The 18,774-nt window shown below is 37.4% G+C and overlaps 2 protein-coding genes across 5 annotated transcripts in view; one reads left to right on the forward strand and one right to left on the reverse strand.

Moving 5' to 3' along the window:
* CPNE3 (copine 3) overlaps window positions 1-4,801 on the forward strand; it is a 34,327-nt gene extending 29,526 nt beyond the window's left edge. For all 4 annotated transcript variants that reach the window (XM_038128732.1, XM_038128730.1, XM_038128729.1 and 1 more), the window contains 2 exons: window positions 364-600; window positions 1,987-4,801. In XM_038128732.1, the coding sequence (XP_037984660.1) occupies window positions 364-600; window positions 1,987-2,097 (348 nt within the window). In that variant the 3' untranslated portion in view covers window positions 2,098-4,801. The remainder of the gene's footprint in view (window positions 1-363; window positions 601-1,986) is intronic.
* A 2,160-nt stretch (window positions 4,802-6,961) lies between these two features.
* The window catches only part of CNGB3 (cyclic nucleotide gated channel subunit beta 3), a 59,883-nt gene continuing 48,070 nt past the window's right edge, over window positions 6,962-18,774 (reverse strand). The window contains exons 14-18 of the mRNA XM_038128728.1: window positions 18,095-18,178; window positions 16,420-16,538; window positions 11,887-12,033; window positions 9,208-9,388; window positions 6,962-8,099 (exon numbers count right to left, since the gene is read on the reverse strand). Of these exons, the coding sequence (XP_037984656.1) occupies window positions 7,866-8,099; window positions 9,208-9,388; window positions 11,887-12,033; window positions 16,420-16,538; window positions 18,095-18,178 (765 nt within the window). The 3' untranslated portion in view covers window positions 6,962-7,865. The remainder of the gene's footprint in view (window positions 8,100-9,207; window positions 9,389-11,886; window positions 12,034-16,419; window positions 16,539-18,094; window positions 18,179-18,774) is intronic.

Genomic DNA, 18,774 nt, shown 5'->3' on the forward strand with positions numbered 1-18,774 from the left:
ACAATTTTCAAAGGTGTTACCTTTCCAAAACCTCAGTAAACTGCCTTCTATCCCAGAACAAATAATGGAAATGTTGGTTTGTCTGGGGATTTTGGAGGAAAGAAGGGTGATACCACTGGAGTTTTGGATGGTGGCTGTTTATTGATGCCTTCTTTTAAAAGATTATGTCGTCCTTACAAGCTTTTTTCAGACTGTACAGATGAAGCCTGACTACAAATTAGATGTTTGATTGTAAAATTCAGTGAGCACACTGAACATGCCAAAGTGACAATGCTGTGTAGTCTGTACGTGGGTTTTTCTAAGTGTACATACCTAAATGTTTGCTATTTCTTTGTCGTAACACAGTGTTTATTGATTTGACAGCAATACTTTATACTTCTGATCATAACGGATGGTGTGATAACAGACCTTGATCAAACTCGAAGTGCCATAGTTAACGCTTCCAGGTTGCCCATGTCCATTATCATTGTTGGTGTGGGAGGGGCAGACTTCGATGCCATGGAGTTTCTTGATGGTGACGATGGAGTTCTTAGGTCCCCGTCAGGAGAACCAGCTGTCAGAGACATTGTCCAATTTGTGCCTTTCAGGAAGTTCCAAAATGTAAGTAATCTTACTGATATGCTTAATAAATATTGTAGAGGTATGCTGGGCTTGCTAGGATGTCCTTCATCTAGTCCTAAGCTTTTGTGGTGTATCCAACGTGTACTCTGAAGACAAGTCTTTATCAAAAGCTAAAAAAAAACCCCAAATCCCTCTGTTTCTAGTTCCAGCACTGCATTTCTGGCTAGTTTCTGCAGCTGAATGACCTTTGTAAAACTCTCTCAGACTTAATTAAACAAATGGATGGTGTTTTTTTATTTGTGATGAAAAACTTACTATGACTTTTTTCTTATGGTAATTTTTCTTTTTATTGTGGATGCCCATTTATGAATGTGGATTAGTCTCATGACTAATCCACAGTATTAAAATTCAAGGCTAAGTCATAATCAAGGAAGTCAAAATCAGTAGAAACACTGTGTGGCCACAGAAGTGGTGATAGCTTTCATTTTCATAAAAGTACAAAAAAAAAAGGTGGCAAAAGAATGAAGTCCTGATATTTTTTAATTTCTGTAAAATACACTAAAGTATGTGTAGGCTAATGGAAGTGACTTTTAAGTGTCATAATGTTGAAATGAGTTGATATAATAAAAACCACCAAAATTTCCTCAGGATGGGCAAATAAATCAATATTTTTATTTCCATCCTAATGTATTCTAATTTTGTTTCATGTTTTACTATTAACTTGTTAATAATACTCCTTACAACTTCTTATTTTTTCTTTTATATTTTTACTTTTCATATGAGTTCTTTGTTTAATCTCAGAGTAACTCATGCAAACTGAAATGAGAAGGAGCAAAATCAATATAGAATATCCTTATCAAGTAATGCACTTGGATGTAGATTAACTAGGGTCAATGCTCAGTATAATATTATATATTCAAATGCTTTTCAGTTTCTAGAAAAAGAGATTTTTTTCTTTTTATGGGTACTTAGTCTTACAGTAAAAACAGTATTTGCAGAAGAGCTGCTCCACAGAAATACAGTTATTGTGGATGAGACTTGGTGCAAAAGATTGCAGATGATTTAGACAAATCCCTGAAGGGTCATCTTAAGCAGATGGTGGAAGTATGTTTACATGGCTGAAGTCTGCTATCTGCACTGTGTGTTTCATGTGACAAAAGGTGTCTTCAGACATGGCAGCCCTTTGTGCACTCAGCTCCTGTTACTTCAGTGGCACAAGACAGCCATCTGATTTGTGGTAACAGTAGTAAGAAGGTAAAGCTGACAGGGAAGTTTGCATCTGTCTGTCACACAAGGACGCTGTGTAAAGTCCTCTGTAAAATGTCACACTTTAAGTTGGCCTTCTAGAGGAGGTGCTTATTACTTGCCTTAGAATCTTCATTAGCAGTTGGTGGAAACTGAAGCTTGGTGTTCTTTTTTTATAAGTCTCCTAAAGAAGCTCTGGCTCAGTGTGTCCTGGCAGAAGTCCCTCAGCAAGTGGTGAACTACTTCAGCACCTACAAACTTCTGCCTCCTAAGAATCCTGCTGCAAAATGAATGGGCTGAACAGAGGAAAGACTTTGTGCTTGCTTTACTTGCTGTATCTACAGACTTTGGTTCTCTATATACTTCTGTATATGTGTACACATGCCTCTGTATCATAATGTTTATTATCTTTTGCCTAAAAATCACTTTGCCAAGTGTGCCTTTTAAGGGCCAAAATTGTAACGGTATTTAAGTTTGATGTTGGTTTGAGAGATAGTGCTTACACGGATGCATTTGATTTTTAAAAGAGTGGAAAAAAGAGTTTCTATTAAGCCACCATAACAAAATTTTGATGCAGGTGTTTCATATTCAGACGAGTGCCACAGAGTGTAAAGGCCCTCCTTGCACAGCTGCTTCTTGTTTGCCACTTCAGTGCCTTTGGGCAATGCCTGGGATTCAGGGCTGTATGAACATAAGCCAAAGAAGTCATTAAAATACTGCCTTCTCTTAAGGTAATATGGGAATAACTAGGGTGAATCAAGGTAAACCTCTAACATCTCAGAATACTACTACTGGCCTATGAGGCTACTACTGTAAAGGCTGTAAGATGTGTTCCATAGTGCAGTGTACTGGAAAATGGAAATTCCAGATTTATTTTGGTAGGTGTTTTGTTTTGGGGTTCCATAAAACAGCCCCCCCATAAAACAGTACTTCTCCATAAAACAGTCATGACTATTGATCTTTAAAGGGCTTTTTGTGAAGTAGGAATTTTGTTTTTAGTTTAAAAGTTTTCTCTGATTTAGAACTCCATATTTTGAGGTAAAGTAAGTTCTTCAAATTGCTACTTGTATTTACTTTTGTCATATTTTGAATCATGCTGCTTCTCCATGAGTCCACTAATGAAAAGTGCCTGCAAAAAAACCCAATATTCCCTCTTTCTCTCCTTTTAGGAAGATGTAAGAAAGTCAAGTCTCTCAAGCCCTAATCCTGTAATCATACTGCATTTCTCTAGGGCAAACAATTTCTGATTTATTTACTTGGGTTGAATTTTCCCTTCACCTTTTATACCAAGTGTAAATCATGTGTTTGCTTAGTGGACAAATGAAGGTTTCTTGACCTCTAGCTGCATACTGCTTGCTGAGGATCTCTTCCGATCCTGTCACTGTGTGTAACCTAAGTGGATGGAAAGGTCACATATATCACTTCTGAAATGCCAATCTTGAACATTAATTTTGCAGTTTCACCTTTGAAGTGGTTTAGAGTTTGACATCCAACTTATGTGGATGGTCTGACAGTAGTGTGTTAGAACAGAATGGGCTAATGCTAAATTTAGCTCACTTGGACACTCAAGATTTCAGCATGTCATAGTGTATTTGACTTTTAGTTGCTGGAGCTGCTTAGTGTGCTGCTTTTTTTGTTTAGTTTTGGTTTTTTGGGAGTTTTTTGGTTTTGTTTTTTTGTTTTACATGTATAATCTTGTTGAAAGTCTGAATTCACATTAACATTGATGGATGAAGGATTTATCTATTGAGATTATCTTACACAAGACATACTTTTCATACATGCTTTGTAGACAGTTGACATTTATCAATCAATCATGAATGGATATATTATCTCTACTCCATTTTTCTTGGTGGAAGGGGATCCTAAATACAATCAAGAGAGTTTGTTTCATGTTAAGCCAAGCTCTTTCTGTTTTTAAAATGTAATTCATATATTTATGTAAAAAATCTGTAATCATCTTTCTATCAGTGTAGTGAAAATGTGTTGCTACTTTATGTATAAATTACAGTGAAGTGTCATATCAGATCTGCAACTCAAAATACTGGGATCAAGGAAGTTACTATAATAAACCTAAATCACACTGCTGCAAATTGAGAGTGTATGATTTTGGAAGAGTAAACTGTTTCACAGCTACCTGCTTCATGTACAGAGAGAACTGGATGCAGTATTAATGCTTTGTCTGCATTAATTGTAGTGGATGAGTACTACTGATGGGAGTACAGGTTACTACTGAAGTTCCCCTGAGCAGTCTGCCAAAGATACAATGCTGCACCTGAACTGTGTGTTACCAATTCTGTTTTCAGTTGCCATGAAAGTGCATTTAAATGTGTCAGTATGTATTATTATACTAAGTATCTGCTACATGTAAAAGAAAACCTGTTGTTTTGTCTATATCTTATACATAAATTCTGAGTTTCAGCAGTAGAGACTTCATTATCTCTTATTAGAGAATTGCTCCCATGTTCCTTAGGCTTAGGGAGTTAAATAGCATATCAACAAGGCCTAATTCTCAATGTGCCCTATTCTTTGTAAGTTAAATGTTTACAGGACCATGGCAAGAACTGGTACAACTTGGAGGTGTTTTCAGCTAATGCCTGTTGAAAACTTCCAGGGTAGGCTGAAGTGATATTTTGAGTGAGGAAATGCAGCAAATTGTGAGTCAAGGGGAAGGGGAATTATTGTGCTGTTTTGCCACTTTTTGTCTATTTTTACATGTAAAAAATGCATTAATACCTTGAGGGTGACAAAGCAAAATATTGTCCAAGTTTTGTAAAGTGAGTGTGTTCGTAGGTCACTGGCACCACCTTGTGATAAAAGTGATGTATGGCAGTCTTTGTCATCAGATGCTTTTTGCCGTGTATTGGTCATAATATATACATATGTACAGCAGAGAGCTCACCTGTAACCAGAATTTTTTACTTTTATATGTATTTCAGTTCTGATGAAGTTAGCTGATTAACAATGCCTGTGCATTAAAATTATCATTTCAATATACTGTTGTGTGGTGCTTTTGTATTCAGCATATCCTAAGTAATGCTAATGTTGCTTTTGTGATTCCTATGGTGAGTATGCCACAGATTTATAACAAGTATAAAAGGGAGAGGAAAAATGCCTTTCCACTTAGTGGTTATGACTCTGTAGTTTGTTTTTCATAAAGCATCTTAAACAGGCTTCAAGCAAGAAGATGTTGTGAAGTTGAAGAGTTTTAACTGTGGCTCTTTCATGCCCTGTGCCACATTAGGACTCTCCCATGCATGTTATTTCATACAATTATTATCAAGTTTTCGAATTTTTTTTTTCCAGAACAATCTCTACATTTTAGTTTGAGAGGCATAGAGAGATGGTTACTTGTTGTTTTCAAATACATTATCCTACTCTGCCCTTCAGTTTCTTTACATGCAAGTGTAGTAAATTCTGAGGGATTCAATTAAGACACTAAGATAGAGGAGACAGGGTTGCAGAGGAATGTGAGGCCACACAGAGACAACTGTGATACTGCAAACTGCCTCTTCTAAGTGCACCAGAGTAATTCATTCTGCTTCTTCACTAGTCACGAATCTACAGGGTAGAATTAGTTCTTTAAAGAATTTATTGCATCTTAAGTCTTGTAATAAACAAACACCTGCAGTAAATAAGCACCTTTCTGATATCATTCTGTCTGGTGAAAACCATACAAATAGTTGCAACTTCGATTTGTGCAGCCTTCTTGTGCCTGCCAACCCTAAGAATGGAGAAAGTATGGGAAGAGGAAAATACCTCAACAATAGAAAAGTAGGATATCACAGAAAACCAGATGAATGTTATTTATGTGTGGCCACTGTCTTTTGCACTGATAATTCCTCTAGTTTGTTTGGGTCTAAGGAACTCAAGAGCTGTGCATAACAGTAGTCTTGCAGACAGAACTGTCAAACTTTTGTGCAAACCTGGGCTGTTACGAGCTGTACAAAGCAGCAATTTGTGGGAAGCTCTGTCACTGCAGTGAAGCACTTGGTGCTGCAGTCTCAGACTTTACTTTGTAATTTATGTCAATGTGTGATTGATGAACTTAAATATGCGCACAGAGAAAATGTTCAAAATTACCTGGTAGCATTTGTGTAGGCAGAAGGGAATTGGTTCTTTTCAATGAGAGTGAGCTTTACTCATTCATACAAAAATGTTAAAATATGGGGAATATTTTCCCCCCTTCCATAATGCTTTGACAACTCTCTCTCAAAAAAAAAAAAAAAAGGATGTGAAACTATTGTAATTTATAGAGTATTATTATTCATAGAAGGTCTCATTCGTGGAACAGTTCAGCAGTATTTCTAATCTTGAGATTTCACTGAGACAGTCCTGGATGTGCAATAGATGAATAATTCTTTATGAAACAATTTAAAATTTTCTCCCTCTGTTATGATGTCGTTTTTTCTTACATATCAAATAACAAGCTGCATACAAATAAAGATAGTTCTCTCCATGAAGTTGAACCTTCACCTCACTGCTAATGCAGCAGAACTTTCTTTTGAAAGAGATGACGGTTTTGGTCTTGTCAGAGAGTTGTGGAATATGCAACATACGGAATCCAAGCTTTTACTTGGGCAAACTTCCCACTGATTCTGGTTAGGCTTCCTGTTTTGCCTGTGATTACAAAACTTGAAATACTTTAAAGAACAGGCCTACAGAATGCATAGCCTGTAGGGTCATATATAGCCTGCGAAGTGAGTGTTTTATTTTGGCATGATGCCTTGGTTGGCTAGTCAGCCAAGAAGCTGTGAAGCCTGCCTTTGCCACTTCTTGGCTTGGCCTCTGCATAATGTTTTTAGTTTACAAAACTGTTCATCCAGTGGTACCGGAAAGAGGATTGGGAGAGAGAGGAGATGCAAACCCATAGAAGAAAAAATGTAGTTGGGAGTTTAGCTTAAAACACAGCTTTAAGCTTTTGTGTAATACTGCATCTGAGAATGATGAGTCGATGCAGAAGGTTGGCAGTGTGGGAGCTCCTGCATGGGAGCTGTGGCACTCATGAAGGAGTTACTGTAGTTCACAAGTGTGATGTAGCTAAGACACAGAGACATAGCTTTCTCTTTGCACCATTATTCTAAGTCTATGATGTAGATGAGCAATTGGAGCATTGATTGCAACTTTGCAATACAGAGCCAGAAAGTGTAAATCCTGCTTTTTACAAAATAGCCTTTATTTTTGAAGTAGCTGGTTTAGATAGCAAGGTTCTTCAGACAGCTGTATCAAGTGCTTACTTGATGAGATGTAACAGAAAGCATGCCCAACCCCTTGACAATATCAAGCAAGTAAATCAGCAGCCCAAAATTATATGTCACTCCTGGAGGGTGAAGTGTTTCTCATGTTAATTTGTCAGAATCAAAGACAGCTGGAGCAGATGTTTGTGCTTTCAGAGGGTTGGAAATAATTCTATAATCTGCTTCCCTCTTGCATATTTTGGGATTTATTTTTTGACAATGGTTTTGTTATGTTGCCCTCTGTCCCAAGGTAAAACATCCCAACACATAGCACCTGCTGTCTGCTCTAAGCCACACTGGTCACAAACCCAGGTCACCGATTAGAAGTATAAGGGGAGGAGGGAGAAGGATAGAGAGAAACATAAGGAACCTTAGCAACAGTAGGGCAGTAGCAAGGAAAAGAATAACTATGGGAAGGCAGAGGAGAAAACAGAAGAGAATACACACAAAAGCTAAGAGCAAACTGAACAACAGGAACAACAGGAAGAAAGCAAGGATAAAGAGGAGAGGGAAGAGGAGAAGTAGGAACAAGACAGAGTAAGAGAAAAGGGAGGGCATGAATAAAACACGAAACAAGTGGACGTGAAATACAATCTGAGCTGTAATTTCTAATACACCAAAAGTTCTCTCTTCAGTGTCAAGGTTAAGAGTATAAATAATTTGTGCAGTTGTGCCAGGAGAGGAGGGCAGGAAGACAAGGAGCTGGAGTAGATTTTTCTCACATGTAGTCTCTACTTTTATATTCTATACCCAAAAACAAAGTCCAGCCAGCCCTCTGAATGTAGCAAGACAAATAGATGGGCCCACACCCCAAAACACCGTCTACTTCTTTTCTTTCTCTTTAATTTCAACTTTAAGGATCTCTCCTTCTCCTGCTCTTGGGGATGGTGTCATACTAATAATCAGAGACTCCTTACTGGTTGCTCTCTGCATAACTGCAGGCTTAGCATCTGCTTGTGGCTTTTCCTTTTGAGCAGAGGGTGCAGGGGGGGCTGCAGGCTCCACAGGTTTCTTCTGCTCTTCTTTTGGCTTAGTCTCTGTTTCAGCTTGCGTTTCCTAGAAACAAGAAGTTTAATGTTTTCCAATACTGCAGAAGAAATTCAGGAAGTAGTTCTATTCTGCACATCCCATGGAAAGGCACAGCATGACAACTGTATTAGTGGTATGCAATACATGTAAATTTCTATTCAGATGCTGAAAGTTGGTTTCTAAATGAAAAATGCAATTTCAGAATCAGAATATCAGCATAAAACCTAGGAAACCTAGAAATATCTGCTTTTTACTAATATAGGGGGATGAAACAGACCCGTTTTGGGGCACAGAACCCTTCCTTAGGTCTTGCCTTCTTTTATGTCCTTAAACTAGTGGCGAAAGAAAGAGTGTTACATGAACCTTGACATACTTCACACTGCCCCCATTCCTTGGCCAAGCCTATTTGCTAATAAGTTCACAAATACACACTAAAATGAGCACTATTTCTGCTCCAATCATATTGTTATAGTCTTCGGTGTGAGCAAAGTGCAAAGTTCTTTAACTTAAATACAACCACAGCTATTTCAGCTGTAAAGAAAAGAATTCTACTACCTTTGGGTAAATATGTAGAGGTGAGCAGGTTCTTATTAACATTTCTCAGAACAGAGTATTATGTGGGAATTATTTTTCATCAGTTTAAACAACAGTTTTCTCATAAGTGCAAGTTATTAGAAATTTAATCAGTTTTAGCTGTGTGGGCTACACTTTATGTTTTGTCTTCAGGATTTTTAACAACCAGAGATCTGACACTGAATTGGAAAGTTTGCCATGTGCCCGAGTCAGCTGGATCAGATTACTGTTTTTGGGTAATCCTGTATTTACTGTTATTTACATAAAATTAGGAGATCAGATGCCCTTAAAGCCTTTGTAAAATCCATTTATCCTTACGTTCTTAGAGGATTTTTTGTTTGCTTGCTTTTTTTCCTTGCTTTTGTTTTCTCTGGTCTGCATAAAGTCCAGGTTCAGAATGATTGAGCCAAATTTTAGAATTAGTGTTTACATAGATTAGGAAAAGTGGTTGTATCTCAGCTACTGAGAGTTTTTGCTGTTGGTTGCAGCAAGGCTAAATTTTCATCTACTCTGTTTGCTCAAGCTCTCTGAGTAGATTCTACTCTGTTTTCTATGGCTTTACCTCAGCTGCTTCTTGTTTCTTCAGCTGCAGCAGCTTAGCAAGGCCTTCTTTTCCTTTTCCTCCAAGCATTGCTTTAAACAATTTTGGAGTTTCCTGTTTCTGCCCAAAGAGACTGGCCAAGCCCCGTGGTTGTGGCATTGGTGGTCCTGGAGGAGGTTTCCCCTTCTGCTTCAGCAGCACCCTGGAGAAAGAAGGGGATAAGAACACACAGCAATGCTGTGAAATGGAGTGAAGTTCCTGTGAAGTTCCTGCAAAGCTGAAATACCAGAATTACGCATGAAGATCTGATGGCTCTTACTTGGTTCCCAGGTCAAGTGGCAAGAGCAAAATTGGAAACAGTAAAGGTTTTGTGCTAGGTTCTGGTAGAGATGGAGGCAACTGTTCAAATCTGGAGTTGCTTACTTATATCCTGGAGTATAAACAAGGGCTGGCTCAAATTAAGGTGTCATGAAACAGATCAAAGAGAAAGATAAGGAAAGAAGAGGTGTGGAGGGAGATGGGTGCCCCATCCTATGGTGGCAGTCTCTTATCTGGCCCTCTGGATGCAAATTCGGAGAGCATTTGGTGCTCCACCAGGACTCCAGTTGGCACTTTTGGAGGAAATACTTTACCAAACTAACTTCCAGCATGGCTCATCTCTCATAGGTCAGGTTAGACAGTGGTACTCAGTTTTGGTCCTCTTCAGTAGAAGAAGACACCCTGACAATACAAACACTGCTGCCAGCTTTGTGGCAGACTAGATTTTCACACCGTTCTAGCTGTACTGATTTGCAGCCATAATGACAAGAACTGAGAATGAATAATGAGGGTAAAGATTAGATGAAAGATCTGAGCTAGATAGGACCAATAAAAAGCAGAGAGTTCCCATGGTCACTTTTCTATCCCTGCAAAAGCCCTAACTTAAGGCTCTTTATGAGTGAGGACTATATTCACAGTCTGAAGTATAGTAAATCCCATAATACTACAATTTTCTCCAGCATCCTTTTCTTTTGGAATTTCAGAAGTGAAGGGTTTACTTACCTTTCTTTTTTTTTTTTTTCTTTTTTAATTTCATTGCCACAAATTAAAAAGGTATACTTTAGCAGCTTGCATGGCTTTATTATGCAAAAAGCATACAGTGGTTATTGGGCAGGTGATAATATAACAAATTTCTTTCTTGAATAAATCCTTTCAGTTTATTTCAAGGAGCCCTTTAAGGGTGTCAGATAGCCAAAAAGAAATGTAATGGAAACCTTCCAGGGCAGAGCAACTGGTAATGTCATTCCAAAACTGAGCATAACCACAATCTTCATGAAAACAGTGCAAATATTTCCTCTTTGTGCCTAGTTTTGGCAGAATTTGTGGATGCCTAGACTGGTAAGGAACATGGCCTCCTGCACAGAGCAGGTACTGCATATCTTTAAAATTAAACAGAGTATCTTGCTTTTAGTCTGATATCTAGAAAGGTCTTTGAGCTCAAATGGGAGTGCAGATACAAAAGGTGTGTGATTAAGCTCCACAGTTGACAAAGGCTGTCTGGAGGAAGCAGAATTTCATGGATGGGCAGAATATGCCTAGGGTGGGCAAGAAAGCAGTAGAGGCAGCATGGGACAGAGACAGGAATAACAAGGTCATACTACTGTTTAGATAGAAGCTGGAGAAAAGTCAGGAATGATTGATGCTGGGGATCATTGAACCATGTATTTGTTACCTTTTTCTACCTGTTAATGCTAGTTTTGAAAATTGAGCAGTCAGCCCATTCTCTGTCTAGTTTCCTTGTTCCTCAGGAGCATCATGATTTTTAAGATACTGTTGTTTGACTACCAGGGCTGTTAAACCATGATGAATGCAGCCGTTTGCTATCATTTCCAAAAACCAAAATGTCTCTCCTGTGCTATGTTTAGTCTTCTCTGTGGGAATTTCAAGTCTGCAACCAACCTTCCAAACTTTGATAGCAATTCGAGGCAACAGTAGAGACCAGTAGGGGTGCTGAAGTATACTAATAATGAAAAACTGTTCCAAATATTTGGATCTTTTACAAGGTAGCAAGGTACTCATTTTGTCATAATTTTATGACAAAATTTAACAATAATTTGCCCTTTCAAATCTGTAAAAATGTTGATTCTAGTAAGGTACAGACCAAGGAAGGTGAAAAGCAATCTCGGTTTGAAATCCTATTTTAGAATGCTTTTGAATAATATGCACGGGTATTTCATCTGTGTAGTTCCATCGTGTCAGGCCTTTCTGTAAATCCATTCCTAACTGCTGCTTAAGGTTTTGGAAATGCATACAAGTCTGTGGATGTATTGAAGCATATCTCTGTAGAAATAATTGCAAATGTTTCATTGCATCTTTGAAAACCTATTCCTTAACCGATATCTGTCCTGCAGTTTCTTTCTTGATGATGTAGGAAGTCCTGATATGTATCTCTATCTCCTATTTTTTTTTATGTTACCTTAAATATAATGCAAAAGGCGACTACATTTCAGGATTTCATTCTGCTTACCACATTTCCACAACCCTTGGGATTCCTTCCAAGACCATGCTTTCAACTAGAAACTACCAGGCAAATCTGAAAGGTAACACCAAATGTGTTTATAACTGTTACTTTTCCAAGAAAGGAATGCAAATAGTCTAGAAGTCACAACTGTCCATCCTGCAGTTAAATGATATGATTTAAAAACTGTTGTTAGGACATACTTTGCTTTCTTCATGAGAAGTTTTTCTGAGTCAGGATAGTTCACCAAGATTTCATTGAGTGTTTTCTTGTCCAGAATGAAAAGGTTGGCAAAACCATGAGCCACCACATTGGCAGTCCTTCGATTTCCTCCACCTGCAGCTAGTAGGCTGGAATGAAAATAAACACCATCAGTCACAATGTTACTTGCCCTAGTGACGAATCTCTCTGCTCGTGCTTCTTCACTTAAGTCATTGTAAAGCTCACTTATGGAGCTGGCTGTTCTATTCAGTGTTCTGTAAATGCCCTGTGCAGTTGGGATTAGAGATTCCATCTCAGGAAGGCAAATTGTTACTGGTGGTCAAGCATATGTAGATGCTAAGGACTGTGAAAAGTTTTGCTAATAGAGATACCCACAGCTCAGACTGCACTTGCTTTAGCTCTTATGTGGACTTGGCATTTCCTCAGTTTTATTGCTGAAAATTATTTGCATCAGTAGTAGAGGAGCATTATTTACAGTGAATGAATGATTCTCCCCCAAGGATTTTTTCCTGAGTGAATAACTTCTGTGGGGCTCTAGTTTTTGGTTTCCTCACATACCACATCTCATGTTTAAGTGTTGGCAAGTTGAATAATACAGTTTAGGAAGGTCTTTCAGGCTGACAGTTACAAATGTATCTGCCAGAAAAAGAAGGCTATTTTGTCAGGCATTAGAACAGTTTAGCTAGCAGCGTTGGTAAGAAAAAATTAGATGTACAAATAAAAATAAATTGTTCATCCTGCACCAAGCAATTGAAGAGACTTCACTTATCAGCTCTGATGGTAAGTAAGAGAATTTGCATTTTATTTATAGAACTAAAATTACTTTATCACTTTATTCAAGATCTACCCCAAAATTTGTCCTTTAAAGATTTCCCGGTGAATTAATATTAATATTAATATTAATATTAATATTAATATTAATATAGCATTTAGTATTATCTAAATTTAAAAGTAATTAAAAAGAATATTCTGAACTCCAGTAATCAGGATATAATACCCATCTAAAGTAATAATAAAGAATATATATTTGTTTTTATATTTAAGATATTTATAAAACATATTTTGAAGTATTGAATAATATAAATAATGTATTTAATTTATAAAGGATAGTAGGAGACCTCTGCAACTGTGTGTGCAAGGCTAGTTTTACATGCCCACAGAGTGTTTTTCTGCAACTCAAGACAGCAATCAATACGTGGACTGAAGCTGAAAATGCAGTTTATCATCTTTTTTTATAAACAATTCTCTATGATTCTTCAGATAGAATAAAACTCTTTGCGCAATAGGAAAAGCTGCTAAAGAAAATTTCAAATATCTTTTGAGCTCTGATGAATCACTTCTCAACAAGTCATTGAACAATCATTTTTAGGCTTTCCTAATGGAAAGCTCATTTTATCAAGGTAGACGGGGACTAAAGAGATCAGCTTTTTCATTATGGTGATGATGTGAGGTGAATTTTACAAGTAAGACAGTCTTTGCTCAAACAGAACCATCTTTGACTAAGGACAAAGTTATGGTACTTCAGCATTCTATCTGATTTGATTAGTGTGTGAAGAGTTACATGACCAATTTTTTTAAAACAGATACATTTGCCTTGCAGGGGTTCTTGGTATGCAATATCTATATTAATCACAAAATGTTCTTTTTTATCCAACATTTTTTACTCCAGTTTTGAGTGTCAAATGCTCTAATAATAGAAGTTGATAACCTTAGAATTCTTATGCTAGCAAATTAAATTTCAAGCTATAAAGTTGTCAAAGTGATGACTCAGCTTATCTGTTGTTTTTATAGCTGATCTCTGTGGGAAGCTGCTTGTATAGAAATTGGGGAATGGCTTGTGTTATCAGCTGAACATGCAGGGTTGTGGTGGCTCAGCTGGGTACCTATGTGCGTATGAGGAGAACTGGTAAGTCAGGAAAGGGAAATAGGTCTGGATCTTGCTTCTGATAAGGATGTCAAACTCCAAAGGGCAGAGCCCATCAAAAACAGCAGCTACCACTCTGAGGGAAATCCTGGACCAAAGTACTGGAAAACATCATCTTTCACAAAACTAAATAGTCTCTGTAGTTTGGATTTTTTATATAAAGTTTAAAATTACAAAACAACTGAAAGCTGATGCTGAGATCAAACATTTAGAGATCTTCCTGTCAAAAATTTACATGAAATGGAGAAATGTTTTAGTTTTTCCAGAATTAACATTTTCTGATAGGAAATAGCTCTAGTGAAATACCAGTAAATGGATGAGTGACGACATCTGGCTTCAAGTGTAACTTTCTCTGGGCTAGTGAAATGTTTTTATAACTGAATTTCTCTTGTTCTGAATTGTCTTTGCTGACGGGCTCTCATTAAGACAACAATCTGTTTGCTTCTGGTTCTGAAATGATTTTACTTCCCCAAACTGATATCTATACAGGAAAGTAGCAAAGAGGGTAAAATGTTAATTGGAACTCCTATTACTTAATCCCTTTCTGTAATAATTTTCAAGGATGAAATTGGCAAGGGACATGTTTGGTTGTTACTCTTACATTGGCTTTCTAGTATAATTCAGGGAATTTTTTGGAAATAAATAGTTTTTATTTTCTTCAATTCCTTTGCTCCTGGAGACTTTTAAGCATCATTGACATGTGTTTTGAACAGAGTGAGATTAAATAGCAAGCATCTTATAAATCATGTACCTAAACCACTCAGAAGGAAGCTGACATATTTCTCCAAACAAATCTTGAATTGGAAATCAGAAGGAAATCAGCCTGATATCAGGTTATAACCATTGTGAAGTGAGAGGAAAACTTGGATGTCCTAGAAAAAATAGTATGTAATCCATTAAAGAATATTCTTTTCCATTTGCCTGTGGTATTCTCTATTCATAAGACCTTGAAAAGATTTATATAGAAAGGCACAATACAAACTCATTATTTTCTAGCACCTTGCCACTAGGAAGAGCATATCTCTACTGATAAACTTAGTGCATAGTGTCTGCCAGTTGCTCTTTTTTTCTCCTTGAGTTTATCCACTGCCTGATATTTTATATGCAAATTACACATGTCTGAATGGGTTTGCTGCTGCAGTAGGTCAGTGATGAATAAAACAAGACTAGAAAGTGTAGTGTTATAGCATTGCTAAGGGTTCTGCTGGCCATATTGGCAATTATGTAAAGAGTAACAGTACAGGGAAATGAATCTTTAAAGGTCATTGTGTGGTTCTCGCATGGAAACAAGCGCTCACCTGTGTTAGATCAAAAGTGTAAAAATCCTTTCCTTGTTTTGAAACCAACAGTTATCATTTCTCAGTTTAAAATACAAAGTTTTCATTTCAAATACCAGACTAATAAATAATTGAAAACCACGTGTGTGTTACATATGGGGGCTGCTTTAGCTTTTCTTCTGTCTTTTCGTTAGTCAGCCCTTATTGATGAGTTCATTCTCCATCTTTCTGCATAACTTACAATACAGCCTTTTGTTTGGAGGCTTTGCTCAGGTAATTATATTGTCACACAGAGAAATACCTTCCAAATAACCTTCTCCAAGAACTGATATAATTTCACTTTCCCACTTAATGAACAAGTTCTGTAACTGAGATATAGCAGATGTTTTCCACTTGAGGTCTAAGCAAGTTCTGTACTCACATCACTGGATAAACAGGAATGTTTCCCCTACTACAAAGGGAGACACAACTAGAGGACAAATGTAAACCTGGCACAGACCTGATTATCGCTTTTCAAAAGGCAGATTAAAGCTACCAGCAAGAGCATTAACAATAACAGGAAGGCAGCTGGAAGAAAACAAGTATCCGGTTCATCACATGAAGCAGCACATTTATTTTTCTTGGGCCAACCTCAGCAGAGGGATGCAGTGCCTAAAAACTAGCACTTAATTGGCCAACTGGGGAACTTACCACATGAGTTAATGGATTTTGCATAGAAAGTACATGCAGAATCTAAATACTCTTTTTAGCCACCAGCAAAAAAATTCTCATCCAGATAAATTCAGACAAAAAAAATCTGGTCTATCCACCTTTTTCTTGTCTTGCATGCTTTTAAATAAATATTTTTTCAAATTGGGTTGTCTGATTTTCAGCAATTTAATCATCTCTTAAATGAGCTATTTTTAATTGCTCTTTTAGATTTTTGTATCTATTTTGTTGGAGATTAAATTTCATCTTTGCCATCTGTCATTTAAGGGCACCTAGTCTTATTATACAGACAATGAAATGCATTTGGTCTTCCTTTATTGCAGACAGCATAACAGGGAGATGTGTTAGATCTTTAAAATGCTAAAGAAGAAATTTGTCTCTATATCCCTGTTGCAAAACACTGGTCTCAGATCTTACCCTATTAATCACTGATGCTTCACTTAGCTTTTCCTTCGATTACATGCATCTCCTTGCTCAGTGTCCTCTTTGTTGATCCTACCCACTTTCTAGCCTCCCCAGTGTCACACTTACCACAGAGAAGTTAAACAACCACTGATTATTTGATAAGTTCTTAAAAAAAGTATTATAAACTGTGATGGACCTACCTGATCTCCCCAAATACAGCTCCTGCTCTTAGTGTAACCAGGACTTTGGTACCATCAGGGCCTCCAAGGACTTGAACTTCTCCCTGTTTGATGATGTACATCTCTCTGCCAATCTCTCCCTGGGCATACAAACACATAAAGGACCCATGCTGTAGCAATGGTTTTTGTTATTAGAATCATATTACAGGTTCTTATTTAAATACCTTTCTACTCTCTCATGAGCTGAGGGTGTACCACTATGATGAAGCAAAGAGGCAATTTCGTTTGGAAAGTGAAAAAGCAGCAGCAACAGAGCCAGGACTAAAAATGAAGGGATTTGCACTTCCTATCTCTTCACTTGGCACTCCAAGCTTGCATGCAGCATCTCCTTGGTGAATAGGGTGAGACCAACATACACCCAGGGGGAAGGTGGCTCCAACATTCCCTACTTCATGTTGCAGCATTAATAAGATTGCTATGGTTGTTGGTCACATAGTAGACTTACACAAATGAGAGGCCTTTTAGCTCTGAATCAAGCTGTAGTAAGTTGATAGTTCAATTTCTCATAATCTGTTAAGAACTGTTTGCATCAGACTGCGGTATCAAGACATTGAATCTGTTGCTGTCCTTTATTCTCTCTGTTGTGTCAGAGTCCCAGCTGTAGTCTAAGATCCTTTCATGCTGTGCACTGTGTAAGCAAACACACCAAACTACTCTTCCACCCTTCTTAGTCAACAGCAATTCTGGGATTGGTCTTTGAAGGGACACACTTGATCCTTCAGTGCATTCACAAATGTTTAACTTCTGCACAGTGGAGTCAGTGGAGCTAGCCCAGCATTCTGGAGGAGGATTGCATGCTTAACTCTTGGAGGGAACAGGACCCTAGTGAGCAAGTTGGACCAGAACTGCTAAAGACAAATTAAAGGGGCTCTGATGGTCACTTGTGTAGGTGGTGGGACCTGTGGGTCACTTGCCAGAGCAGCAGTAGTATGGATTACTATTCATCCCCCCAAGCTTTGATTGCATTTCACTTTGCCCTATGTTTACATGCCTCCTGGAAGGAGACTTGGGGTCACTGGTCAGAAGCTGAGCTATTTACCTGTGAACTATCTGTCTGACCAGGCTTAAGCCAAAAAGCTGAGACAAGATAGACATCTTTGCTAAAGACAGTGTGAGAGCATTCAGCTGGAAACCTGGAGATGGCTCAGAGCTGTAAGTGAAGGCAGAGCAGATCCTGCTGGAAGGAGCTTTATGGGATGCAATATATTTTCTACATTCTTAAATAATTCTACTTAAGTGTGCTTGAGTACACAAATGAAGCACAGACAAAGCGTCATAGACTGAGACCTGTAGGCTGGGTTTGTATGTATAGAAATATAGAAACAGTATGTTTGATCCATTTTAAATGTTAAAATTTCATGAGGTATCATTAGATAAGCCATATTTACACTAAATACTTTCCCATATTACTATAACTTCATGGCTGGTAATGTAACTCATAAAATTCATATTGTCTTTTTCTAGATTGAAATTTGAGAGCATATTTGTTGTTATTACACAGAGTAGCTTAATTAATTTTATGCTTTCTAATTCAGTCAGGATTAAGTTTATTTAAAGGACATTGTCGACCGATATCTGAACTCTTTTTCTAAAATACATAATATAATTCTTATTTGAATAAAACAAGAATTCTCACCTTTTTGCAGACAAAGTCACCAGGTAAATATACAATGGATTTCAACCTTAGCAGCATGTCATATATCATCTGGGTATCACAGCCCTGTTAAAATAGAGTTGATCACTCTGCTAATTCAGTAATAAAAGTGATTATTAGTGCCTCAAAAACCAATGCAAGAATAACCCAGGGATTCCATAACTGAAATGCGAACTCAAAACATCATAAAGATCAGCTACTAGAGCTCAGAAAGGACTGAAAGAGTTGTTATTTCAAATATGTATGAAGTTCTCTCTGGGTTGAACATATTTTCATTTTTTTATAAAGTGAGTTTCTCTACATCTAGATATTCTGAGGAAGCTCAGTTAGTGTGATGTTCAGAGCTTTATGTGTCTTTTATGGGGACTTTATGGGATTTTTTTTTAAACTGGTCCAGGAAAAACAACAGATCATCTCAAATGCTCATATGAATTTATGAATTCCATGTCTTCAGCAGATGTAGAAAAAAATGTACAGCCATGTAATTTTTATACAGGTGTATAGTGTGATTTCTTGCAAATATCCTAACAAGAAAATTACAAGTACACAGGAAGTGTATACTTCTAAAAATTCAGGGTCTCCTTGCTTTTGTCCCAGAAATCCAATCTTTAGTACACATTTAAAGTGTAGCTCTGGAAAACTACCATGGTAAGTAAAGTTCC

This window comes from Motacilla alba, chromosome 2 (genome assembly GCF_015832195.1).
Source record: "Motacilla alba alba isolate MOTALB_02 chromosome 2, Motacilla_alba_V1.0_pri, whole genome shotgun sequence".
In the NCBI taxonomy this organism is placed as follows: domain Eukaryota; kingdom Metazoa; phylum Chordata; class Aves; order Passeriformes; family Motacillidae; genus Motacilla; species Motacilla alba.